Source organism: Anoplopoma fimbria, chromosome 4, assembly GCF_027596085.1.
Source record: "Anoplopoma fimbria isolate UVic2021 breed Golden Eagle Sablefish chromosome 4, Afim_UVic_2022, whole genome shotgun sequence".
In the NCBI taxonomy this organism is placed as follows: Eukaryota; Metazoa; Chordata; class Actinopteri; order Perciformes; family Anoplopomatidae; genus Anoplopoma; species Anoplopoma fimbria.
The window spans coordinates 8,801,623-8,820,791 of record NC_072452.1 but is presented as its reverse complement, the minus strand read 5'-3'; the positions used below and the strand labels follow the sequence as shown (position 1 = coordinate 8,820,791).

General features: G+C 40.7%; 1 protein-coding gene across 1 annotated transcript; it reads left to right on the top strand.

The window, feature by feature from the left end:
- Positions 1 to 869: 869 nt before the first annotated feature.
- sncb (synuclein, beta) lies at positions 870 to 12,123 on the top strand. Its single transcript, XM_054597789.1, has 6 exons — positions 870 to 917; positions 1,957 to 2,090; positions 5,637 to 5,666; positions 5,962 to 6,047; positions 9,626 to 9,712; positions 11,328 to 12,123. The coding sequence occupies exons 2-6, from the start codon at positions 1,970 to 1,972 to the stop codon at positions 11,355 to 11,357; spliced, it is 354 nt and encodes a 117-aa protein (XP_054453764.1). The 5' UTR covers positions 870 to 917; positions 1,957 to 1,969; the 3' UTR covers positions 11,358 to 12,123.
- Positions 12,124 to 19,169: the final 7,046 nt, after the last annotated feature.

The following is a 19,169-nucleotide window of genomic DNA, read 5'->3' as shown; positions in this document are numbered from 1 at the left end:
TATATGTATATATATATATATATATATATATATATGTATGTATTCATACATATGTATGTGTGTGTGTATGAATGAACCCCCGTCTCTTACTCAAAATGGTATCACCCTCCCGATCACACTCCTGTTCTACGCATGTCAGTGTTGGCACATTAAACAGAAGTGGGGTAGTTGATTTAAAACGTTTTCCACCTCACGAGAGTACATAGTTATTCTGTAACACGACCTGCAAATTGGGGGCAGTTAAGATATTGATCCCAAAAAAACTATATGACATTACCTTAATATAGAATGGTGGTTGCATTTCTTAATTAAAAGGCAATAAAAATGCTACCAGTTTTAGTGCAATATGTGGTGGGGGCAGCAAAAATGTAATCCAAAATGGAGTCCAAAAGAAACAATTAAAAGTAGGTCAAGTAATAAAAAAATAAATATCATCATTATCATTTCATTTATCAAATGTTGACAAATGGGTGATACTCCCACCCGGATGGCCTATTATTGCACAATATGACAATTGTATTGTGTCCATATAACATAATATTCATATAGTCACTTTACAGATATGATTTTTTTATTTCATTTTTTTGTCATGTACACCGGGTCTAACTTCTGCAAAAGACAAAGGGACACGATGAGCTGGTGTGGGCTCTGTTAAAGTCATTTCCCTTGCTGTACAAGTTGACATCTCGTGGTGATCAATAGTGGAGTGAACCATGGTTGAGAGAGAAAAGGGGGGAGGGAGGGGACGACGTGATAGTCTCATCCGCGCCGTGAAGGGGGCCGTCCCTGTTGGTGGAGATCAGCCCGAGGAAGGCCCACCTAGTGATCACTTGAAACTATCTCCCATTCAGACGATAGTGTGACTCGACTGCGCGATTGAACCATAAGGGGACAAGACGACGTCTCTTTGTAAATAGGTAAGCACTCCTTTCCTTTCTATGCGTCACTGCACTAGGATGAGACTTTTAACGCGCATAGAGGTCACCACCATTTGAGGAGCGTGCATGTGAAGACACTGGTTTGCATCGTGCCCTCATCCCTTTTTATGAATTTAATAGGCTGCTCTTCGCTATCCATTTTGGCGTATGAAAAATAATAAATGTCAGCCAGGCACCGATGCAAACGTGAGGGATGGTAATCGGGGAAATGATATGCAATGTGGTCATTTTTTAAAAGCTTTGACCTGCAACACCCAGGGTGGGACTGGAAATGGATTGGTGTGAAATGCAATAAGACAATTGGAGCTGTTGGTGTGCAGCCTTGTCTGTTTTATTTAAATGTTTCCGTGCGTGTGATCTGACGAGCTCAAATTGCATCCACATAAGTCCACGCTTAAACCGTAAAGGCGTGGGAATATGATAGTGTAGATCGTGATTCCCTCTCTCCCTCCCCCTCCAGCATCGTTTTGATGCCCTTGCTATATATATATATATATATATATATATTTATATTTCCTGCTGGTATCATTTGATAGTCCCTTTAATACGGCCTGCTCTTTTAATACCCCCTCAGTCGCAGCCCTGCCATCTGAGGGTAGCATTACAGGCGAGCAATAATTAATGAGCGCCACCACAATTAACCATTTCATTGAAATCTTTTTGCCTCTGAATATTTCATGCTCTGACGAGGATGTGCAAAAGGGGGTTGAATGCATGAGTGAACAGAGGGTTTTTTTTACTACAGCCTGATGTGCAGCTGTCAGGATCTACCACAGGAGGCGCTGCTGCCTTCTTTTACTGTAACGTATGGTCGTCTGATAGACCCATATATATATATATATATATATATAGAGAGAGAGAGAGAGAGAGGTTTGTAGAAATAGATAGAAATTATACACCCAAAGATGGTTATTATTATGAGCTATTAAACGCCACACGTGCATATATATATATAAAATGTGTCCATAGTGACAGCAGTGATGGTGACTGACAGCAGGTATGGTCCATCTCTCCACAGTTACTCGGCCAAGATGGATGTGTTTATGAAGGGTTTGTCTAAAGCGAAAGAAGGGATGGCTGTGGCAGCAGAGAAGACCAAGGAGGGAGTTGCGGTTGCGGCTGAAAAGACTAAAGAAGGAGTTATGTTTGTAGGTAAGTCGATCACACATCTGTTTTCAGGTTATTTTACATGCAATCACAGGCACATTGAGTCTGCTAATGCTCCTCCTATACAGTATGCATGAGCAGTGACAGATCAGCAGAGAGAATATTTTATAATTTAGCTCCTGCAGCATCCCCATTATGTCCTAAAACAAATGGTTACATTTTACAATAACCACCTTCATTAGCCCAATAAATAGCAGAATCCTGCTTCCCCTCAGACGTGTAAGCTACCAGTTGGCTGTATGCATTACTTAGTCTTTAACCTCTTGTTCACCACCATCATGATGCAGTTAAATTTCAATATTACACCTTCATGCAAAATTTTCTATGTTTAACTACTGTAGTATTGGACTCAACATGTGGTGTAAGTAAAAATGACTGATATGTGTGTGAAAGTGTACGGCATAATAAGTACAACTGAATGCAGTCCTCATTCAGAGTAGCGTAATAAGTCAGCAGTGATTCAATAAATAAATCTGCCTGTCAGTTGATCAATATCTTGTTTTACTTATGCAGGCTGATGCAGTATATTAACTACTGATTTTACCCTATGTATTATCAAACTGTACTATAAGTTGTTTTTAAATGGATGCATTGGGATGAGGAGTTATTTTGACGTGCGTGATGTAATACAGGGCTCTGAATGTCCTCGTGCCCTCTCGCCTGACTTGTCTGGGCTACAGGCAGAAGATGGGAGCAGGGATGGGGGTGGGGCAGCAGGATGGTGGGATGGTGGGAGCAGCTCTTGCCACATGTCAGCGCATTGGACGGCAGCAGATTGTAAAACAGTCTCACCTCCTTGAGACAAACAGACTAAAGGCCTCAGCTTTTGTCCTTTGCAGTGCAGTTTAATTTGTAATGGACACCATTACGGCTCTTTGCACAGATCAGTGCCTCTGTTGCACAAGTTTAAAGTTCAATTGCCGAATATGTGCATTAGATTATTGGCCTAATCCAATTCACTTGCTTTAGATCTTATTAAAATAAACACATGTGACATGAAGGTGGGTTGACACCTGAAAAAGGTTAGCAAGCAGTCGGGCAAAGGAGCATTAGAAACTGACAAATGATTGTCTCAATATCTTTGATAATCTTTCACAGTTTTTATTTTCCAGCTTTACGCTTCATGTGTAGGGTTGTGCTATGCAGGATTTAATTATCTGTGTTGCTGGTCAATAATTTAGGGTTATTCTTTAATGGTGCCAAATCATTATGAAATAATGGAATTTTGATGTCACGGTAGCTAGTGCTAACCAGTTCTATTGTTTAAATAATGAATACCAAACTCAATTAATTATTTTAGAGAACCTAGTTTGAGTTGTATATTTTGGTTTTAATATATCTAGGGCTTCAACTAATGATAATTTGCATTAGCAATTAATCAGAATATATATTTTCATGATTGAGAGGCTGGAAGTAGATCATGTATAGCAATTTTTCTTGAAAATTCAAGTAATTTACCGCACAATTAATTGCGATGAGCAATGTCTTGTTTTATTGTAATTCATGTGATTTCATATATTTCACAAGCTGTAGGTCTATACTGACAAACCCCATGGCATTTGTGATCATTCATTTCTTCCATATTGGCCAGCTCTGCTTGTTAGCTTACAGTCGGTCTGTTACGGGGGAATGGGGGGAGGGCCAGATGAGTCAGGGGACTCAGAGCTGGACAAGAGCCCTGGAACCTGCCAGCCATTACTGATATTTATCTTGTCAGTTGTTGAGCCTGCTCTCAGAGGGCCCAAATATCCAGTGACACTCCTGCTGGTAGCTCTACAGTCACCAGCCAATAACATTGATTCCCTGACGCTGGGTATTCCAATTCAATTTCAATTCAATTCAATTCAGTTTATTTTGTATAGCCCAGAATCACAAATTACAAATTTGCCTCAGAGGGCTTTACAATCTGTGCACATGCACATATTCCAAGACAAGTTGTCTGATGTGTCTGCATTTAGATGGACCCGTTCGTATTTAGCACCGTGTCCCCGTCACTCATCACCAGAACCAAACATGTCAATCTGCAGTCAAAACACGTACGCCTTCTCCATGCTGTGTTGTTTCATCGTGCCTTTTGCCTGTGGCACATAGAAAGGGAAAGGAGTAGTCATGTGGCATCTCTGTGCTCCTGCGTGCTGCTTGTTGAGCATAGCGGTGCCCTAGAAAGCTGCGTATGATTCGCTTGAAGGCCCCTCTTGGAGGAGGGGTGAGAGTGATCTGATAGGCCTAGGGCCCACCTTTAGACAGCTGCTGCAGACCGCCCACCCAGCTGAGCTAAGCAGACAGCCTGAGTAAGGCAAGGAGAGGTGGAAATGAGAAAAACCCTGCTGTACTAGATATAATTTAATGTCACAACTAACAGCCTTATTCATAAAGCATCAACAGCATGCACCCTACTACGACTGTCTCAGTATATCTGTTACTCACGTCTGCTAAACCATAGCTACAGCCTGAAATTGCTTGAAAAAATAATACAACTCTTAGTAATCAGTTTCAATTATATAATGTTTTGGATGCTAATGTTTATTATCAATATTTAGGAGACAAAAATATAATATATTTCACACCCAAGAACTATAGACTTAAGCTGGTATTTTATAACCGGCAAGGTGACTTAAATCTATTTTTTTCTTGCAAAAGATAACACTTTTTATTTTTATTTTCATCTCTTAATGAGTTTGAAAAGGATTTTCAAAAATGATTATCAAATCGTGTATTTTATACCTGAAGATGCAGTGTTGTAGCTGCTTTTCATCGGAGCAGATGCTTAGTCTTAGATGTATGTTTTGTGTTGAGACTCGCCTTTTGTTGCGACGGTTCTGTACTTCATCATCATTTCATCTCTCCTCAGTAGGCTATTAAAGGCCCTCAGGGACCAATAAGGCACGTGACTGCTGCACAGTAGAGAAGATGACAATGCTTGATCGTTCAGGGCCAGTGGCCACTATTTTATTGCTCAAATAGCTTGATGGAGTAAGGGTGGATCGATGAGATCTGCCAAAGGTCAGAGAATTGATTGGTGGTTTTGGCTTTAAGTCGTCCACAAAGTCCACTAACTCCTCACAATAAAATGAACAAGCAAGCCCAAGGTCTGCAGCCATGATTGTTCTATATTCCCTAAGGAGCTGTGAATAAAAAACTAAGTTGATATTGCATCAGTTGTATGAAAAATGATTGGTCGGTAGTGACAGATCAAAGAGAATCATGCGAGCAGTGATGAACAGGACGCTTCAGTGCTGTGTCTTTGAATGTAATACAGCTATTTATTAAGTCTGGCTTCTGTAGCATCAGTTTGTCATGAATCATGCTGTCAGGTAGATGACCTATCAAGGTGGTGAAAGAGCAAAATGCTCTTTTAACAAATTACAAGGCAGCCTAAAACTCAGAGTGGATGGCAGTAGTGCTTTAGTGGTTAGTTTTCCGGCGAGTGTAAAGTTCAATACCCACAGAAGAAAAAAATCCTGAAAGGCAAAATGTCAAACGATACTTGAAGTTACATTTCTAACAATTATTTATTTTTTGTTAATTCAGGTAACAAGGCCAAAGACAGCGTGGGATCAGGTGAGTTTTCTCTTTGTTAGTCAAACGCAAACTTCATTACTGATACAGTTACAAGCTCAGTTTCATTAGCGTGATAACCCACTTACTCCTTACTGGGAAATGGCAAATTCATTATGGTAATGGGGGAGGTTTTGTATGTTGAAGGGGGCAAGTATAAGTGGTCATTATGTACAATAATCAATTGAGTAACAAAAGAGGTCAGACATGATGTGCATGCTTTTAATCTGTCTGCTAAATCTGTTGAGATAATGTTCATGTGTGTGTGTGTGTCCATGATGTTTGTGTGTCTCTGCAGTGGCTGAGAAGACCACTGGAGCCGTCGGGAACATTGTTGCTGCCACTGGACTGGGGAAAAAGGACGAATTCCCTGCTGACATGAACGTATGTACACTGTTACAGTCACCATCAGCTCCCATATAGCACACATAGTGAGTCGTAACACACTGTTCTAGTTTCTTCAGTATGTTTCTGTTATTAGACAAAGTAAAGCAGTGTTCACGAGCACCTACAGGAAATCAGTGGCCCTTAATTAAGAAATAACATCAGAGATGGTTATATATGTATTTATGGTCAGTTTATCATTTGTTTGTTTTATTGTTTTTGGGTATATACAACCAGAATCTAGTTTTTTTTCAAAAAAATTCAAAACTTTTTCAAAAATTGCTGGTTAAAAATATCACATTCCAATGATAATAAACACTGGAAAAAAGCAAAACCCCACATTTAAGTCAATGGAACAGTGAATGTTTGGCAGTTTGATTGATAAAACTATCTCACCACTCTCAAATTGTTCAAATAATTCAATTTTGTTTGTTGACCGACTGTTCAATTCATTGAGTCAATTGTTTGAATATTTAGTTTAAATATAGTTTTGGGATTCATAAGATAAGATAACAAAAAAAAGATATCAACAATTTTGGTAGAAATGTCAAAGCAGCAGCAGCTGATGGATTGCCCCTTTAATAGCATGCATATAATAAAGTGACTTAAAACTGTATATGATATGCATATTTAATACAGCAGCTTATTGATATTCTTGATTGAGCCTACTTATGGATGTGCACACTTGCGAAACTGATTAAACCTTCATTCCAGAATCACTTTATTCTGTTAGTTGTGTTCATTAAAGTCTGGACGGGATTGTGGATGTAGCAGAGCCAGATTTAGACAGCAGGGATAAACACGGGCTGATGAATTTGCGTGTCACTTCAACATAGAGTTACTGGTCCACATCTGTTTTATTCCTCTGCTGTCAGCACAGACATTTGCTGCTACGGAAGGAAACAAGATCAGGTTTTTTTGAGAAAAAGTTAACTTATGTACTTAAAAACATGTCTCTTAATGCTTAACACTGGCTCCACAGCGTGATTCTGCTTTCCTCAACATTCACGCTGCAAAATGTAAAGGGTAGACCTGCTGGTTGATAACAGCTTTTATACAATTAAAATAGTAAGAAAGGCAGTTGTGCTTAGGCTTTGTTTTACACTTGTTGTATTGGAGGAGGTTTGAGGGTTTCCGAGGATAAATTGTTGTTCCACACAGTTTGCTCTGCACACCAAGCTGCCTTCAGTCTCAAAAATATAGCTTCAATTCATACGGTTATACAGAGTTTGATCACAGAGGTGGAACAGATTTGACTTGGAAAATTCTTCTTATAGCCAAGCTTGAAAATTTGGGTGATACACATTCTATGGATCGTTTTTCGCTGTCAGTCTGTCAGAGAGACAGGGAGGTCGTCTTGCTGTCCGTAGCCTTCATCCCCTCAGAGTTGGACTCCGTCCACTGACTCACTAATCTAATAAATCTGACAGCCTGCTCTAATAGGCTTCTCAGAGGCACTATCTGAGTGACAAAACTACTCATTCCAACACCCTAACAACAGATTGTTAAACTGTTGATATTCTTATCACATGTGCCGATCTACTGCTCAGCTCTAGCTCTTGCTGGGCTGTATATCCTCTATGTCACTATATTCTGAACTTAAAATTGCACTTACTGATCCATACGTACAATAAAATATTTCACTTAGGAATATTTAAAATAATCTTTTTAGGAGAAACTTATGCTAAATTATCTGAACATTAAGGCTTATCTTGTGCTTGAGTCTAGACATTTCAAATGTGATCAGTCAGACACAAAACTTGTCTTTCTCCACTATTATAATCACACAAAAAACACTTTTCATGTTCACTTTTTCTCAGTCAATGATCCGTCTGATTAGGTGTGTCTTTGTGGTGGTTTCCCATTGTGCAGCATTTAAGGCCATGCTAATCATGTTGGTGGGTTTACAGCAATAACACCAGCTTAATACAGTACATAGGATTACGGTATGTTCTTCTCTGACCTAATTGACTTGATTAGTGCTGGGTTTAAAAATAAATGTGTGCTGACCCACTAGCTTTGTTTTAAGGGCTTGAAGTAGGAGGTGCATTAAAGATGTAGCGCTGTCTGCATCAGAAAAAGCTCTCAGAAGGAGAGTCTCACAGCGTCAGGATATCAATCAATATCGACGTCACTTTGAATAGTAAACTATAAGAGTGGTGGTATTCTATGTTTTTCTTATAGTCATTGAAAACCAACAATGAATTAACAATACTAACAAGTCTTTTTATCCAATTTCTTACTCCTCTGTGCTTCAATTGTTATCCAAAAATGATTAAAATCACATCATTGAGCCACATCGTTGCATTTGGTGACATGTTCCTTTATAAATAACACAGACAGATATAGTTTATTTGACATCAAGAGCACCAAATATGTATCAGTCAACAGTTGAAAATAGTCCCCTCATAATGCACAATTTCCTTTGAGAAGTACTGAGAGACAGGCGTCGTCAGTTTTTGTCTTGTCTTGCCCCCAATTTTTTTCCTCTCTATTACCATTACATCATAGAACTAGGCATTCAATTTTTCCAAACAAGGAATATTCAGCAAATGTGGCTAAGAGTCTACACTCATGCTAGTAGCTCTATGATACAGTACTCGGGTACAGCAGTGTGTGTTTGAGCTAAAAGTCAGTGTCATTCGCATTCTAACATGCTCACGATGATAATGTTAACTGATAACCGATAATATCAATGTTGATATTATTGGTTGATATTGTTTGTTACTAGATCATGAAAGCACAAGTGATATTTTTTTTTTTACATAAAGACCCGTTAATTGGATTTTCATCCTAGAATACAAAGAAATCAAGTTTGCTAATTCGTTTTGAATATATTGTTAATAGATGCGCAATATGAGCGCCTTTTTCATTTAATCTCAGCTGCCGGTGCAATGATGATAATTTTTTCCATTAGTTTATTACATTAGTTTATAATGTTTGTGTTTGCTATTTAGCACTTAACACAGCTGAGGTTGGTAGAAAACATTAACTGCTGTTCTGAAGGTATTTGCAGCATCATCTTCTAACTATCTGGATGAAAAAATATTCTGTCCCCTGCAAATTAAACTACTGTTAATGTTTCCTAATCCAAAAATGGTGGCGGAAAATGACAGATTTCAAGCTGAATTTGTAGGATGTGAACCAAATAAAACATTAGCCATATTTGTTATATACGGTCGTTATGATAATATTGTAGCTTTGAAGGGAGGCCTGAAGGGACGGGCTGTCAGTGTTGCAGACTTTACAGCTTTCTTGCTAGTTACACACATAGCACTGCTAGCTTCTAACACTGGCCTGGGTTTTTTGGTTGGATAATGAAATAAAACACCTAGCGTTCTCTTGCTGGTTTCTCCAATGTTACCAAGAAATATTTTCTGTATTGTGCACTTATATGAGTGTCTTCGGGAGTCTCTCTGGAATTGCTTCTTGGGGATCGACTTGTATGTATTTCTGGAAAATCTGATGCTGAGCTCTGTGACTCAAATGTAATAGTGATGTACCACAAATAAGTAGTAACTTCAAATATTTTTAGTTGATTTTATATCCTCATCGTCTCCGTCTTCCTGTCTCTGCAGCCTGAGGAGTACGGGCAGGAGGCCATGGAGGGCCAGGGAGAAGCAATGCTGGAGGCAGAAGGGGAGACATATGATGGGTCCCAGCAGGTAATCAGACTACACGACACAAAGCACATACATGCCTCTGCCTTACAATAAAGAATCAATCTCATGTCTCTGTGGTGAAATAAGATTTGTTGTAAATTGCTTTTTGTATGTTTTGCAAAAAGCCTATAAAAAACACGGTCAACTTATAGACTGCAGTCACACTTACTGTAGATTGAGGCTCACATTATAGCTGTATTGCATTTCAATAGCACTCCACACTTGCCCCCCTTCACTTCGTCCCACACAAACATTACAGCTCACTCACGCTGAGATAATTCTTCTTTTCTCTGGAAATGAAAACAGAGGGCTTAACAAGCCAATTGCCACATAACGAGTACAGTGAATTTAGCACCACCTACCTACATTGAGCGTTTGGAGTGTGTGTGTGTGTGTGTGTGTGTGTGTGTGTGTGTGTGTGTGTGTGTGTGTGTGTGTGTGTGTGTGTGTGTGTGTGTGTGTGTGTGTGTGTGTGTGTGTGTGTGTGTGTTTGTGCATGCGTGTGGGGAGGAAGGATGGGAGTCTGACACCGATGGTTATTTTTGGAATTTGGCTGTCAGAGGCGGGACAAACTCTGCAGAACCTATTTCTTTGAAACCAGATTTTAAATAGCTAAGAGTAAATACAAATATCACACAATGTACATATTGTTGAAAAATCCTTTCACTGGTATATATAATGGATTAAATTTCTGCATCAGCTGTGTTTTAAGCCAGAAAACTGTTATATTCATAGAGAATATTAAAATATTCAGAATCCCCTTTAGTTGGAGGAAGATTTAATTTTGCATTAAAAGAAATTCTCTAATGCATTTAATTAGATTATTTTTTTCTATTTTCTTTTCTTGAATAGATTATTGCATCCAATTGAAAATATGAAACTGAGATATTCCCTGAGATGCAAATTAAAAGGGACATTTCTCAAAGGCTGTAGCTTGTGTCATCCATGTCCTCCTCCATCTCCCTCTCATGCTCCTCTCCTCCGCAATCGCTTCCCCTCCCCCATCTTTTGCTACACCAGCGATGTGCGAGCTCTGTCTGAATGGGTGTGGTGATGACGCTCTCTGCCTCTGTGCATTGTGGGTAATGTCAGGGTCTCCCTGCAGTGCTGTGAATATGAAGCCTGAGTGCTAGAGAGTGAACCAAGCCTTCTTAGGGAGGATTTGCATATAAAAATCCATCTCATCCAGTAACACTCTTGTATTTGTGAACACATTATATGTCCTAAGACTATTGCATATTCCTGGAGGCTGTGTTGTTGTTTTTTTTCATTATCATGTGCTTGAAAGAGGCGTGTGCAGGGTTACAAGGATGCTGGGATTGTGCTCACGACACGTCCTTGAAGCTGGTGTAGGGTTTTGCTGCCCTCTGCAGGCTGAAGAGAGAGAGACTAGCAGAGGAGCTTACAGTTGTGATAAAGTGACATCATTACATTGAGGAGACCACAATCATGTATTACCATAAGCCCTCTGTCATATGTATTCTTCTTAAATTGATTTAAGTCGTATTTCATGTGATCAAGTCTATCAAAGTCTTACTGTTGGATAAAACCATAGAGCTTCTCTGTGCTATGGATTTTACCTGCCAGTCCCTTAAAAAATCTGTTCTTCTTTGCCCAGGAGAGCCAGGACTACGAGCCAGAAGCATAAAAGCACCAGTCAATGCCACCAACCAACCAGCAGCACAATAATATTTCTAATAATAAAAAGGACAAATGCTGAAACTATCACAATTATAACCCTGTTGCAAAAAAATCAACAAAAAGACAAGCATTCCCACTGAAAAATGTTCTTCCTTCAACACAAATCTTTTATTATTATATATTGTAAATGTCATGTTATTAATGTAATGTGTTGGGTGTAGGTAATTATTGAGACGTAGGATTTGTCCTCTCTGTCTCATTTCCTTGACTCCCTCCCAATGAAATGAGACCAGAGCCAGGGCTTGTGACTTTGTACTTGTGTGTATCTGTACTTAGAAATGTGCAATAGATGTTTGTCATCTTCCAATGCGACATTGGGAGTGGAAAAAATTAATATTTCCGGTTGCAAGCAGATATGAAAACAATAATATCCTCCTAAGTGTCGACAATGCCTGTTTGTGGGTTCTTTCTTTTTTGTTTTGCACTTTGGAAATTTGTTTGAACTTTTTTGAAGTAAGAGTTTTTTACATTGTATCTTTATATTTGCTTGTGAAATCATTCCAGTAAATCTGTAATCTCTGAAATTGACAGAGTATACATGTTTATGTGTGCGTGTGTTTGTGTGTACTGAAGATTTTAACAAGTTAAAGTCAATATATTATGTCTTGGAATCATGATGGTTGTCATATCAATATGTGCTTTCAATTGCAGGACTTGTCAATATAAAGGTTTATGTGTTAAGACAAACATACATTCCTCTGTAAATAAAGATCAAAAAAAGAAACCATTTGGTGGTGTTTGATAATGTTTAAACTCACTTTTGGCCTTTTAAACCACCTGTAACCAATTCTGTTATTTCTTTTTATGCCTGTTGGTTTATCTATTTTATTACTCACGTGTTTCCCTTTTCTGCTCACTCTTGTCTAGGGGTTTAATTACAGGATGTGTAAAATCTGCTGAGCGGGCTCTTGCCCTTGGCAGGACGCTGTCATAGTTGGAATGCCAGTCTGGTCGGGCCGCTTTGGGCTGGTTTTGTTTGGGTTAATCCGACTGGAACGTTCAGGCTCGGTGGTGTCGGGCTCAAACAGAGGGTATAAACAGTCTCTCCTGCTGCTGTCGGATCAGACGGATGTGTGGACGCTGCAGGGACAGAGACAGGAGCCATGGCCGCGTTCAAGAAGTCCTTTGAGAGCCTGAAAGGCACGAGCCACTCGGCTGCGAAGGGCGTCACAGAAACTGCAGGTAGAACTACAGCTGTGAGAAAACAGAGGGCCAATGTAAGGTCCGGTAAAGGCTGCTCCTCCCACAAGGGCTTTTCTTTCTTGGTTGAAAAAGAGAAACAACTTAAGGCATTTACCAAAGTTGAATAGTTTAGAAGCTGGTCAGTCTCTGTAAGTCCCTGTCATGTGTTTTCCAGTGCAGGCAGCTCAAGAAGCTGTGCAGCAGGTGGCAGACTCCTCCAAAGAAACAGCCACCATAGGTAAAGTGCACACTCCTCTGTCTTTGAAGCATTATGATGGTCAAGTGGGTGTACTACTTTGAGCAGTGAGGAGTTAAGAGTGCAGTGATAAGCTGTCAGAGGATGAGAAAAACGTTGAATTAAATGTTCAACGGTTGATGAAAGCTAAGCTCCTAATATGACCTATTATTTCACAACACTGTGTGTAATACATATTTAGCTTGATTGAAAGTGTTTTTTACTAAAAACGTTACAGGAATGCAATTAACGGAATTGATTTAATACATGCTATTCTTTTAAACATAAATATATGCTTATCACTCATTCCTGATTATTTCTCCTCTGCTTCACTGTGACTCTTTGAAGCTGCTCAAGAAGCCGGCACACAGACTCAGACAGCCATAGGAAAAGCTGCGGACAAGGCCACGGACACCATCAAGGAGTTTGGACAGAAATTCGAGACCAAATGATCCCTGAAAAATATGACACCGTTAGCTGAACCACTAGGGACAATTTGTCTCATCTTCCATTTCAGACAAGTAATAATGTTTCGATGGAAGTATGTTGGCATCGGAAAACCTGAAAAAACACAGCCAACATTCCTAAAGAAGTCTTTATTAACTGTCTTTTTATTTTCTTATTTTCCTCTACCCTTTTTCCGTTTGTGTTTCTTGCTTTATTATCAACTTCATTTAATGTGACTATTTTGGAAAATAAAAACAGATAACAACATGTTTGTCAGGTTTTTAAAATGTGATAACCTGCCACGCACAGTAGAGATAACACTGTTAGTAGCTGCAGAGGCGCTCTGTCTGTGCTGCATCCTGTTTTTGCTCCCTAATAAATCACCGTGGCAATTATTACCAACACGTTGCTGAAAGATGGCCTTTGGCAGGCTGATGGCTCCTGATGAGAATATGATCAGCGCTGTCTACCTTGGCCCTCAGCAGCACACCTCCCTGCATCACACTACGTGGTTGCTAGGCAACAGCACTCTGTGGCAGCCAGGGATTGGTGGAGACCTTTGAATTAATGCTGAGACTACTTCTGTCAGTACATAGTGTTCTGGGCAAGATGCAGCCCACCGTTACACTAAAATCACAAAAGGAGCGATTCTTAAAAATGAGAGGAATATAAACATCCTCAGATCCACACAGTTACTCGAGGCAAGCTAAATTATTGAGGCTCTAGAGTAATAAGTGTAGCAAAGTGGAGCAGTTGGAGGGAGGAACGAGTAGGAAAGACGCGGCGGTTCACAAGTGTGTGTTTGTGTGGGAGGCGCAGCTCTTCTTCCCCCAAGCTCCTTCAGCTGACATCCCCTGCTGTCTTTCATGCGCTTCCACTGTTGCAGCAGAACACATTTACTTATTTCACAAATTCCCTTCAAAAAAGATCTGAGGTTGCATTGCTTTTCTGGTCCTCTAATAAGCCTGTGATGATCTGCCTCCACAAATGGCACAAGGTTGTGATTTACAGGAAGTGCCTTTTTGATCTTTTCAGCCTTCTTTTTATTATGATTGTGCATTCTTAACACAGAGAGTGGTCATTCAAATGTGCCCCTCAGCCACCCCTGCCTTACCTAAAGTAGCAATTCATTATTAAGAAGAGATATCCCTTCTCCTCTCTGTTGCGTACTTCACCCTCCCTCTAGAAGCTCTCGCACCGATCATCTGTAGTAACATGAAAGCTTTTATATCCAATTCTTCCTCCCCCAAAAGCCAGTTGACTAATTCACAGGTTTATCTCCCTGCACACAGTTTGCCATTGTGTTGCAATGAAAACCTGGAGTTAATTACTATGATTTACTGATGATTAGAGAGCTGGAGAGAGATTTTGTCATTACATTACCACTCACTGCCAGAACCCGACCGTGGTTTCCAGGGAAACTGGAAAATGTGAAGCTTTTCAATAGACACAGCCGCAGCTTAAAGAGCGAGGATTGCCTAAGATAGATTCTTCTAGAGACAAACCTGTAGCCACTGCTATCACCATCAATCAGTGGGGGAGACATACGGACAGATGTGGCTCTCGATCAACGCTGAGATTTTGCCATGTTTGACCCAAATGTGAGTGAGAGTCATGGAGAGACTTCAGTCTGACTTGGACTGCTGAGGTATGTCTGTTACTCGTGATTTCTTGCCATTTGTTTTATCCTGTTTATTTTCATAGTTCAAATTTGACAAGTTCCAGTGCATGTATCTGCTTTTATGTGATATGGATCAAAACAGAACTGCAATATGAACTGTGTGGATAAATCTTTAGGGCAGAAAGATGCAATCTTATATATAATCTAACAGTAAAATGTAAATAAAATCAGTAATTCAAAATGCAGTCTAATCATGTGTTTTATTATAGTATATATCCCAGATATTATATATATTATAGTGACCTAAAATACAAAATAAGCATGTGAATAATGTCCATCAAATAGTAGCAATGATGTAACTTGGTAACATGTCGTTTGCATACCTGACATCGGTATCGTATGACAGAATATTTTTATCGCACTGTTGTTGTTATAGTTACTGATTACAATTTGCAGTGTATCAGTGCTGTGTTGTGCCCTGCAGGTACTTCAACAACTTTAATGCAGAGGCAAAATGGGAAGTCTGAAGGACGAGATGAGAGGTCTCGGAGAAGACAACAAGCCGTGTGAGAAGACAGATGATGGAGAGCGTCCAGGCGGCTCATATGGCAGCTCTGAGCCTGACGGACCTCAGATTAACACAAATCAAGAGACAACAACTCCTCAGCCAAAACTTCACATGAGTGCCAGCTCTGTTCAAGAGGGAGACCAGAACGGAAAATCCAAAGATCAAGCACTTTCAGGAGGGGGTTGTGGTCAAGACCCTATGCAGACTGAAGCCATCCCTCTGACACAACAGCCTGAAGATGATAAAACAACAGCAGCACATAACGACACGACAGTCTCTGATAAGTTCCTAAGTGATGGAGACGGAGAAACTCAGGGGGAAACATCTAAGGATAAAAGCTTAGGTCATGACAGAAAAAAAGACATTGAAAATATATTAGTGTCTGTGCCAGCAACCCCAGGTCCCTCAGACCCACGTTCCCCAGCTCCTTTCGGCCAGCAACACATGCGCACACAGGTCAGCCTGGAGGTGGTCCAGAGTCGCTCTGCAGCCACCAGCCCCATGACGCCTCCTGAGGGCTGCCATTCCTTCTTCTTCCCAAGCTCTTTTGGGAAGTCCGGAGCTCTGGGTGCTGACACTAAAGACGCAGAGCTACAGGTGGGTCAGCAGGTGGAGTTCTGCTCTGTGGCCACGTCTCCCATGACGCCAAAGACGCCCTCGACCACGGCTTTCCCAGAGCTTATCGGGAGAGAGACGGTGCAGAAGGAGAATGAAGTGAAAAAGAGTGAGGCGCAGAGGGAGAGTGGCCAACAAGAAAAGACAAAAAGTCAAGAAGAGACTAAGTCAGAGATAAGTGGAACTTTTAAATGTACCACACCAAAGGAGCAAAGCCAGTGCTTTAGCTCAATTACATCTCAAGAGAGCTCCTGCAATGCTGCCGGGTTAACAATTTCGCAAGTAACTCTGGAGGATAGTAATCAGCAGTGTAAGCAACAGAGGATGGGAAGTATGGATCAAGACATTACAATCCTGGTGACCCACTATGGCAACAATGAAGAGGAAGAGGAAGATAAGGCTGAGTCATCTTTTTATCCCCTTGAGACAGAGATGGTCAAAATAGATGAATATGAGGAACTAGGGGAGAACAGCGGTGATGCAAAGAGGGCGGATGGAAAGGAGACTATCTCCACAGAAACTGTTGCCCCTGATGTACAGGATATCTCAATCGCAACCCCTCCACAAAGAAATACAGAAGAATCATCTGTTTCTGCTTGCACCAAAGCAAAAACAGACTTGAATTCAGAAGTGAAAGAAAAGAAAGGTGCGTGTGGTGAGTTGAGAGAAGTGACAAAGCCTCCTGTCCCTGAATCCCCCGCTCCCTTCGGCTGCCACAACATCCGCACGCAGGTGAGCCTGGAGGTGGTGCAGTGTCAGTCCGTGGCTACCAGCCCCATGACCCCTCCTGAGGGCGACCAAGCCTTCTACTTCCCCAGCTCTTTGGGGAGATGTGGAGGCGTAGGCACAGAGACTAAAGATGCTGAGCTGCAAGTGGGTCAGCAGGTGGAGTTTCGGTCTGTCGCTACAGCACCTATGACCCCGAGAACGCCCACCATCACAACCTTTCCTGAGATAAGAAAGGAAGCAAGCACAGAGGAGAAGATAGTGGAGGAGGAGGAAGAAGATAAAAAGGAGCCGCTGGTGGAGGACAAAGAGGAGGAGAAAGAAACTGAAGAGAAAAAGGCGGAAGCAGCTGAAGAGGACACTAAGGAGGCAATAAATTCTAAGGAGAAAGGTGAGGAGCCGGTGCAAGAAGTGAGCTGGGATGAAAAGGGGATGACGTGGGAGGTGTACGGGGCAGTGGTGGAAGTGGCTGTGCTGGGCTCGGCCATCCAGAAACACCTGGAGAAACAGGTGAAGAAGCAGAAGCCCTCAATGCCTCCCCCTCCTCCTCTCAACCCCTCAGCCGTGCCCCTCTCTCCAGAGTCCATCCAGGGGGGTTCCGGTTCTGGTTCTGGCTCTGGCTCTGGCTCTGGCTCTGGCTCTGGCTCTGGTTCGGGTTCGGGTAAGGGTAAGGGCCGTCCAGGGAAAAGGGGAGAGCGGGATGGAGAGGTGAGCCGACGCAGAAGAAACCCCTTCCGTCAGCTGATGGAGAACATGCAGCAGCCACATTGTTGCTCCAGAGCTCAGAGTGCTGAGTGACACAAGAAACCTGTGGAGAAAACAACAGCTGTTTAGAGGGGAAAGAAACCTGTGCGATAACAACAACAGAAAATTCACATGATACATGTGTCTGTGATACGCTGATTTACTTCAACGTGACATTGTCTTCAGTGTGTGAGAAGCAGATCACCTCCTCACACGAGACCAAAAAAAAGCACAAAAGCATTTAATATACAATTTCAATCATGGAGCATTGAGAATCAGCCATACAAGAGGGGATTTTTCTTTTTTTCTTCGAGTTCCATGTTTTCATGTTTTGAAAAAAGAGAGATGCATCAATGCCTTCGTTAGCTCTTCTCCTTTACTGTTTTTCAATCAGACCACTCAACTGTCCACCGAGTAATTATTGCTGTAGCTGCTTTTTTAAATGCACCTCAGACAATATGAAGCCATTCACAGGCTTAATACAGCTTTGACTGAAAGAGATGATAGTGACAGTGACAGTTTCTGATTGTAATTTATGAACGTGTGGTCAGTCATCGCAACCTGGAGGTCATTTTTTTTGCAAATGTATGGATTTTAATGTTGCCTTGATATGTCTGTGTGAGGAGCCCCTTCCATTAGTGCAGGCTTTTGTATGTCCTATATTCTGCTTTTAGATTTGGCACAATTTTAACTTAATTGTAATGTGAAAAGTATAAAATGTACAAATGACGAGCACAATCGACAGCTGATATGAGGGTATTTTTAGTCATTACTTACTGACTTTACTGACTTTATTATAATGCCATGTTTAGTGATTCAGTTGTAAATGTTGTGATGAATTATTTTTAATGTGCTTTAATTCAGAGTTTGTTACAGTGTCAGTGATGTTGGTGTGAAATTTATAAAAGTGGGATCAAATCCACATTTGCCGAAATTGATTTTATTCAGATTGCATTTACAATACATTCATTTAGATGTCGGGAAACAGTGAAATAATCTTTTCTATCCACTGCTTGTCGGAAGTCACAAAGTCACACTGCATGAGATTTTATTTCAGCATGAGAATTTCAAACTTAAAGCAAACACTGACACATTAAACAGGCATAAGGTTCAGCCTTTTGGCTGACGTGCAGTCATAAAAAGGATTTAATTCATACATTGACATTGAACAATATTTTCCGCTTATTGGAAGTATTTTTCTGGCAGCATCAGCTGCAACAAAAATTAACATTGTGTGTTGACATAACGTATAATACAGTTTATTTCAAAGCAAACCAATAATTTTTAAGCTGCTGCTTAAAAAATAAAGTGATTCAAATGTGCAACAAACAATTGTTTTGTTTGCTTTCCCTTTGCTTCTGTCCAATTTTTCAATGTCTAGCTACAATCATGTGAGGACATTTATACTTGTGTGTCTGTGCACTGAATGTGAAGCCACAGCCAGCAGGCAAGAGGCTGGAGAATGAGCATATCGATACATCAATACACTATGTGGTGTCATTATATTGTTTTCACAGAGTAACATCTCCAAATTCTGGTTGTCCTTATTGTTTTTTCCTTGGATTTAATGTTTTGACAAAGCAAATTCATCACTTGGTGCCATGAGCTTGTGCATATTATC

Excerpts from the sequence above, each read along its gene's own strand:
- sncb (XM_054597789.1), top strand. The coding sequence starts at position 1,970 with ATGGATGTGTTTATGAAGGGTTTGTCTAAAGCGAAAGAAGGGATGGCT. Across the intron at positions 2,091-5,636 it reads AGAAGGAGTTATGTTTGTAG|GTAACAAGGCCAAAGACAGC; the intron begins GTAAGTCGATCA and ends TTGTTAATTCAG. Across the intron at positions 9,713-11,327 it reads CATATGATGGGTCCCAGCAG|GAGAGCCAGGACTACGAGCC; the intron begins GTAATCAGACTA and ends TTCTTTGCCCAG.